The sequence below is a fragment of the Acanthisitta chloris genome, unplaced genomic scaffold (genome assembly GCF_000695815.1).
Source record: "Acanthisitta chloris isolate BGI_N310 unplaced genomic scaffold, ASM69581v1 scaffold11898, whole genome shotgun sequence".
Classification (NCBI taxonomy): Eukaryota; Metazoa; Chordata; class Aves; order Passeriformes; family Acanthisittidae; genus Acanthisitta; species Acanthisitta chloris.
Window position 1 is genome coordinate 12,316 of NW_008687622.1, and position 7,791 is coordinate 20,106.

Here is a 7,791-nt window from a genome sequence, read left to right on the forward strand (position 1 = left end):
AACTCTATATCAGGGGAAGGGGGCAGGTATTTTTGTCTATGGCTTTCATTGTACTACTGATGATCCTTAACAGGAATTGTGTAGCATGGGTTGCAAGTGTTCACATTGCAACAAAAGTACGACTAAGTGGTTGTTACAGACTAACAGAAAATTGTAATTCTTGGATCCTCCCAAGAGGGATGTTCTTTTGGCTGCCTGTAGTGGAACTGCATTCATAGCGATTTCCAGATTCCGGTTCCTACTAACTCTGCCCTGTCTTGTAGACAAATCCCTTCCTACCCTCTGCCTGTCAACAGTTCCCCTGTACAATAAGACACCCACAACCCCCACAGACTTACCCAGGGGCAATACAATAAGAGATACACCACTCAGGGCCACTCCAGTGAGGGTCTGTGTGATAGCCAGCATGCTGTAGGACACAGAGGCAGCACTCAGCATTCCAAAACCAACAGAGCACACAAGCGACAGCTGGAGCACGGTCTTCTGTCCGAACCTGCCGCAAGCACAGTCTGGTTACAGTGGCTGGAAACCTGTCACAGGAGTAGGGTTTGAAAAGGGCAAACCAGACACTTCAGAGGAAGATTAAAATATTGCCTGCTCTGCAAAGAGTGCAAGATGCAACATCCCAGAGAAGAGGAAATGGCTCTGGATATAGCTGGTGCCACAGTGGTGCAATCCCATTTAGGGGGCCAGCCTACCCCAGGAGCATTGGGCATGGGCTGCTCCAGTGCAAAGAGCAGCAGTGGTCAGAAAAACAAATCAGGCTTCCCTGTTCAACACCGTCATCAAAAGCAGTGATGTCAGCTTGAAATCCCATGCTGCTGGCACACCCTGCTCCCGCCAATGTTTGTCCCCATGCCTGACTCAGCATGTCCTTCTCCCATGGTTCACTCAGACCAGCCATAGCCACCACTCTCAAGGAGGAGAGAGAATGATGACATTTTCACCCCACTCCTTGGAAGGAAAACAAAGGAACCCAAATGTCGGCCCACATATGCAGAATGAATCCAATTGTCAGCCCACATGTGCAGTCCTGACATTCCAAGGGTCTTTGAGGAATCTGCTAGGAGTTTGTTCCCCAAGGATTTTGGAAGCTGTAGTACTATCTTGCCAAGGTGCAGAGTCCTGTGCGGAGAGTGTGGAGAAATACAGAAAATCAAATACACACAAATGCACATGTATACACACAAATGCACATGTATACGCACACACATAGAGAAATATGTCTGCATGCATTTCTGCACAACCTATGAAAGTCTGAAAATCAAAATAGAGCACAAGATGCCAGTCTTCTGATGTATATCAGCACTGCATTTTAGGAAAGCTTGGGTTCAAGCTGGAGTAGTAAATGAAGCCTGTCAACAGGCAATGTTTGGTCTATAAGGACTGGAATCCTGCTCTGATTCTGGCATTAGGGCTCTCAGTGGCCACCTGAGAAAGATGGTGGCAAGAAGTATTGCTTTAGGGGAAAAAGTGGCGTGCCAGGACATAATGCCACAATAACATTCCTAAAGATAATCATAAATTACTTCATTCAGCAGCTGGCTAATGAATTTACTGGTGAAAAAACAACTCGTGGCTTGGCCCCAGGCAGTTTGCTGGATCTACTTTGAAATTTAGGCAGAACCAATGTGCAAACAACATTGTAATGCCCCTTTGTCAGAACGGGAAACACCTAGAAATACACCATAGCTGGATCCAGTTTCCAGTAGGGTAACCGCCTAAGAAAGAAGACACATTCTTAAATGAAGATTTTTTTTTTCCTTGAAAATACAGTTAGAAGGATATAAAACCATAAGGTTCCCTGCAAGATGCAAGGCAGCTATTTATGGAAACATTACTAGACTCTCTCAGCAAATGCACATCACCTGCTAGGGAAACCAGAGGCAAGCTGGCAGGATGGAATGGCAGGAGGGAGGCTGCTGTTAAAATTGTCTTCAAAGAGGGTGCTAGGAAAACATAACCTCTGAAAGGCTGTAAAAAATGCGATAAAAGGAGCAGACTGCACAAGCATAAAAATTAATAAAAAAGCCATTTTCATAAAAACCCCAGTATGTTAGTCTGCCAAAGCATCATAGAACCAATTCAGTACAAGAACAAGGTACAAAAGAAGTCTTTGGAAAAGGACAGACAATAACAGAAACAATACATATGTATTTTTGCTTTTATATGTTCATGATGAAGGTTGTTGGAGGGCTTACCAGGGTCAAATTTGTCAGTAAAGTTGTTCTCAAATCTAAATGTAAAGGGTTATTAAAACTGAGAGTGAACAGTATCAAAATGCCAGGACCAGACGGTTTTCACTTTGGAACACCAGACATGGAATCTCTGCCTTACTGTTAGCACGAAGAAGTGGAATCTCCATCAGAGAAAAGGAAGGTTGCTAATGGGAAGTCAGCTTTAAAGAGGTGTTAGGGCAGATGTGGAGCATGACATCTGAGGTGCAACAGATCTGTCAAATTTACTGCAAACTGACTGGGAACACTGCAGTTACATGGGCTGCAAATCTTTCCTGACCAGGAAAGCTCTGGTGAGCAGTGCACCCTCAGCTCTGCTCCAGGCTGCTCACGAGGACACAGTTGGCTGTCTAACCCTTGTTAACTGCCACGTGAGCAGACTGAAGGGTTCTGGTTCGACTAACTGGAAGTCCATCCATAACTTTGTCTTTTCTTGTTAGCTTCTCCAAATTTTCTCCATTTCTTCTGTATCCTTTGGAGATGAGGGAGGGGTGTGGAGGGAAATGAAAACTGCACGCAGCATTCAAGATGTGGGGCCACAATGCATTTACATGTTAGTGCATAGTGACATTCTCTTTAATTTTATATTCCTTTCCTTGTGATTCTTAATTTTCCACTTGCCTCCCCAGCCACTACTCATTGCTGTGTGGATGTTTGCCTAGAGCAAAACTGTGTTTGTCTGTCACAGCACCAAAGTCTTCCTCCTGAGTAGCTAAGGTCAGCTTAGGGCCTCCACTTTTAATGAGAAGTTAGAATAGTTTCTCTTTTTATTTTAAATTAATTTGCCCTGAAATTTTGTCTTCTGGTTTTCCTATCCAATCATAGAGTCCTTCTGCAATTCTCCACACTCAGATCTCATCATTAACAGCCTGGCCACTCAGCATCACCTCCCCACTGGCTCCTTTTCCAGACTATTTATAAATGTGCTGAAAAGCACACAAATCCAATCACTGGTCCCCACAGGTCTTCCTCCCTTGGTACGATGGAGCACCTACATGTCCTCTCTCCTTCCTAGCTTTTAATCAATTATTTAGTCATGCAGAGACCTTCCTTCTCATCCTAGGGCAACTCAGCTTCTTTAGGAACCTTTGATAAGGAGGCTTCTTAATGTTGTGTAGATGGTGTCTCAACTGTTCACATGTTTGTTAGTGCATGTGAAGAGATCCAGTGTGTCTGTAAGGCAGAGATCTTCTGAAAAAACCCTGCTGATTCTTTGCTAGTATGTTCTACCTACCCATGGGGCAGTGGCTCAGTCTTTCAGAGTATTTTCTGCCAGTTTGCCTGGAACAGACATATGTCAGGCTCCTTGGCATGTAGTTCCCAAGATCTTACTTGCAGACCAGTATAAAACTGATTTGAACATGATAGTCTCCCAGCCCTCTGCTGTGGAGGTCACACAATGCCAACAGGGTTCCAGCTTTCCCATCCCACAGGTGCTGTAGGGCTCCAGGATTACCACTCTCTGCTCCTGGCAGTTAATTGTCATTCACCTGGTGCATTTCTCTCTGCCTTCTTCTGTCAGCTTATTTCAAAGCTCCAGCTCCAACATCTGTCCCTACACATTCCCCCACTGTGAGAACAAACACATTTGTCTCACACTACAGTCTTTTTATTTCCAGATGCTCCTTTTATGCCTTAACCTTCTACTGGCTCTTCCTGCTCACAATCCATTTGAAAACCAAATTATTTTTCATTTTGTGCTAATGGAGACCTTCTTTCCTGCCTTAATTTTTCCTGACTCTGAATTTCTTGTCCTACAACTGTGCTATCAAAATATTTTAGATGCATAGCCAAGAGACACAGTTAGAAGATCATCTAGATGTCTTGGGTCCTTGTAAAAGTATACTCATATATTCATGTGCAAAGATGTGGATGCAAAAATTCCCATCTTCAGCACTGAGTCCCTGGGTGCTTCACACTGTGAAGGTGCTTTCCCTCTGCCATGATTTTGTAGCTTGCTGTACAGTAGAGTGTGCTTGCTACCAGAGGAAGGCAATTGGGAAGCAGTTTCCTGCCCGGGAAAAGCAATCATTAAATAATGAACAGTGCACCCGATTGCCTGCCTGTACTATGCATCCTCCAGTGGGTCTCCTGCTTCTGCTGTTTGCAAAAAATATGGAATTTCTTAATTGATGGCCTTTCTACGTTATTACTTGGATTTTTTCCCCCAGGTTTACATTGTCACATTCCAATACTTAGAGAGAGCGGATTTGTTCCTGTTTTCGTCATTGCCTCAGCTCTTAATGAGGAATGCCTCTCTGCTTGCAAGAACCTCCTTTACCCTGCTTCTCTAATAATGACAGTCAGGTTTTGCTTGCTGGAGACTCTTGAGCTATGGCATGCATTTGCTCTGAGCCCCTCACTTGAGTGTCATTAACCAATTCCTCTATAACTTGCAAGGAGTAAAGCTCTTCTAGTCTCTTCTTTCAGCTTTGTTTCAACCAGCCTTTTCCTCTCTTAGGCAGTTTTTTCCTGAAACTGGTCTTGCAGGCTGAATTTTTTTTTTGGTTTTTGCTGTTCCTTCTGCAATGCTGACCACAGTCAGCAATGTGTCTGACTCCTGATCAAGGCTGGAGCTGCTTCTCTTGTGGGTGGCTAAGTCACTGATCCCTGAAGCATTTACCCCCTGCATTGCTTCCCAGTATGACTTTAATCCAGTTTTCAAGTGAGAGGCTGGATTCTCCCTTTATGACTGTCTTTTCTCAATTCTCTGCCCCTCTGATTGCCTATTGCAGGCCACAAGTTTGTGAAATTCTTGCCATGAAACTGAGGGCCTAGAGGAACAGCCTGAAAGGGGTCAAACCTGTCAGAAAGGTATCCAAACACCATGGCCCCTGTTGTAATGCCAATGAAGAAGATGGTTGCTGTCACCTGGTTCAGTCCACGCTGCTCACACACAAGGTCCCACTGAAACACAGGGCCAAAATGACACTTAGTGCTCAGTTCAGTCTCCACTGCCTTTGCACAGCCCTTCCCTCCGGTGGTCAGCCATTTATATCCACCAAATCTGAATGAGGAGTAGAATCCTGCACTAAACAGCACATAGGACAGTCTCAGAGTCCTGAAAAATGTAAAGTTGCATCTTACAAAAGTCCCAGTTATCTATCCCCACTGTGACAGCCTCTCTGTGAACACCTGTTGGGCATCAGAACACTTTCCTGGGTACCACTTATGGAGAGGTCCCCTTTTTTCATCTCCTGCCCCCTGCAGTACCTGTTCTCGACCTGCCCAGGTTCACATCACACACAGTTCCCTCTGTCATGCCTCTGAGACTGCTCTGGGGAGATGGGCATTTGCAGGGTGCCCCACTGCAGTGAGCTGTAACACGTGCCTCAGCCTGCGTTAGGGAATGTGCTGGTGCAACCCAGTTTGTTGCCCTGACCAGTTTCTTTTGAAGTTGTCTGTGCAGGGAGGAAGGAGGGTAGAGGGGAAGTGAGACCAAATACTTGCTCTTAATGCTGACTTGTTGATTTCTTATTAAGAATTTAGTTTAGACATTTGTCCTAATTATGTTAATGAACATAATTTTACATTCTTGGAGGTGCAAATGTCACTAATCATTACAGAATGCTGTGGCACAACTGCAGAGTTAGTTTTCTTTATGTGCAAATTTGGCAAAACTTAATTTAATCATCAACCCATCATCACAAGCTCTCTGACAAGGCCATCCAGACCCTGAACAACCTTTCTTGCTGCAAAAGTAAGAGATTCCAGAGAAAGCTTTGGCCCCTTGAACAGGTCCTGAGGCCACTACACCACGGGAGCAGCATCACGAGGCTCCATGGTGCAGAGTACCTCCTTCTGCCCTTTCCCCCAAGACTGCTTTACATCTTTCTCCCTGAAACACTGCAGAAATGAGGTACAGACCCAGTGCACATCTGACCCTCACCTCCATACCTGCTGAAAGCAGGAGTGGTTGGATGGTGGGAAGGCGACACCAGCTCTAGGCTAAGACTAGTCCCTGCTCGTACTGAGACAGTTAACACTAGAATTTCCAACCCAACTGTGCCCCTTTTTCCTGCACAAATTGTCCCCTTTCCTAAGACCTTGTGCTATTTGGGCCATTTTTCAAAGAAAGTAAAGCATTAGCACTGTTAGCCCTGGATAAGTGTTTCAGAAGGCAGGTGGTAAATATTTGATGGACAGGGACCTTGGGCAGGCTCAGGGTTATGGCTGGCTAGCAGGCTGCACCTCAGAGGGCATGTTTGATTTGACAGCAAGAGACATTGCTGGTAATATAAGAGAGGCAGCACAACATTGGGGGAAGAGGAGGAAAACATAGATGGGTGAGGAGGGATGGGCAAGGGAACAGAAGTTACAAAGTATTTGGAAAACTAAGAATGGAAGTAATGGGCTCCTATGAAATCCTGATGGGGTGCAAACGCCATGTGGGCCATACAGAGAAAATCCTGGATCTGTGTGTATCTCTGCCCCCCTCCCAGAGCTCTCTATCTGGAGAAATTTAGATGATTCTAGCAAAAAGTGTTGGCTTCCAACTATCATTCTAAGCAAGACGAGATGCTCAAAATAATGATAATGATATTGGCAATGATGATGATGATGATAATAACTACAACAACACAACAACATCAGTTTCCCCCTCACAGGACATCTTCTCTAAACAGGTCATGTCAGCTGGTTACAATGCAAAGATTGCTCTCTGATTCTGTGCACCTAGCAAACACCTCTCCATCTGCTCCCCAAAGTACTGAACCACTTCATTTTTGGCTGGATCACAAGTCAGGTATTACCTGGGTGGAGATGGTGGAGGTGAACTGCGAGTAGTCATAGACCCATCCATGCTGGCAGTGCTGGATGATGGATTTGTTTTCTGGTTGCAGAGAGGAATTGAGCAGCAGATGAAACTGAGGCTGTGAGAACATCTCACAGGACCTGAAAGTGGCATCAGGCTCCCGGGGGATGCTGATGAGTAGAACTTCCTCTGTGGTGAGATTCACAATTCCCTCTTGGTGTGGAATTGCACAGTGATGAGAGGGGGTAGCAGCAAGAAAATTGTGCAGTAGGAAATGCATGGGAAGGTTGATTCTTGGGAGGCAAAGGATAGCCAAAATAAAAATCTGGAATCTGCCAAACCCCCCCAGTTTCCAGCAAGAGATCCTCAAATTTCATCTTTCCTGTGGAGTTTGTTCATTCAGAACAGCTATGTACCAAGGAGCAGGCAACATGAGCTTGAAAAGCAGCCTCTGTTCTCAGAGCTTAGCTTCCCATGGCTTTTCATACAGCCACTTCATTGGACTTTGAGACCTTGCTCAAAGGTGTCAAAAGTCACAGTGAGACTCTCCATTTGGGGTAGAGCCACAGGAATTATCCTGTGTGCACACAACACATCCATTTCAAATGGATCCAGCACAAGGCACTTCTCTTTTTGGAGTCCTTTCTCCTGCTGTGGTTTTTGAGAGGCGCATCCACACTAGGAATGGAGGCTGTGGAAAGAGGGCTGTGAGAGCACTGTCTTCTCTAGTGTAGGGGTACCATGCAACATCCCAGACACTGCAACAAGCTATGCCTAGTCTCAGCTGGTCACCAGCCAAAC

The 7,791-nt window shown here is 45.3% G+C and overlaps 1 protein-coding gene across 1 annotated transcript in view; it reads right to left on the reverse strand.

Annotated features, from left to right (window-relative positions):
- LOC103807931 (solute carrier family 22 member 7-like) overlaps positions 1–7,449 on the reverse strand; it is a 17,718-nt gene extending 10,269 nt beyond the window's left edge. The window contains 4 exon segments of the mRNA XM_009080682.1: positions 339–493; positions 5,041–5,144; positions 6,989–7,339; positions 7,341–7,449. Coding sequence (XP_009078930.1) covers positions 339–493; positions 5,041–5,144; positions 6,989–7,339; positions 7,341–7,367 — 637 coding nt within the window. The 5' untranslated portion in view covers positions 7,368–7,449.
- Between the last annotated feature and the right edge of the window lie 342 nt (positions 7,450–7,791).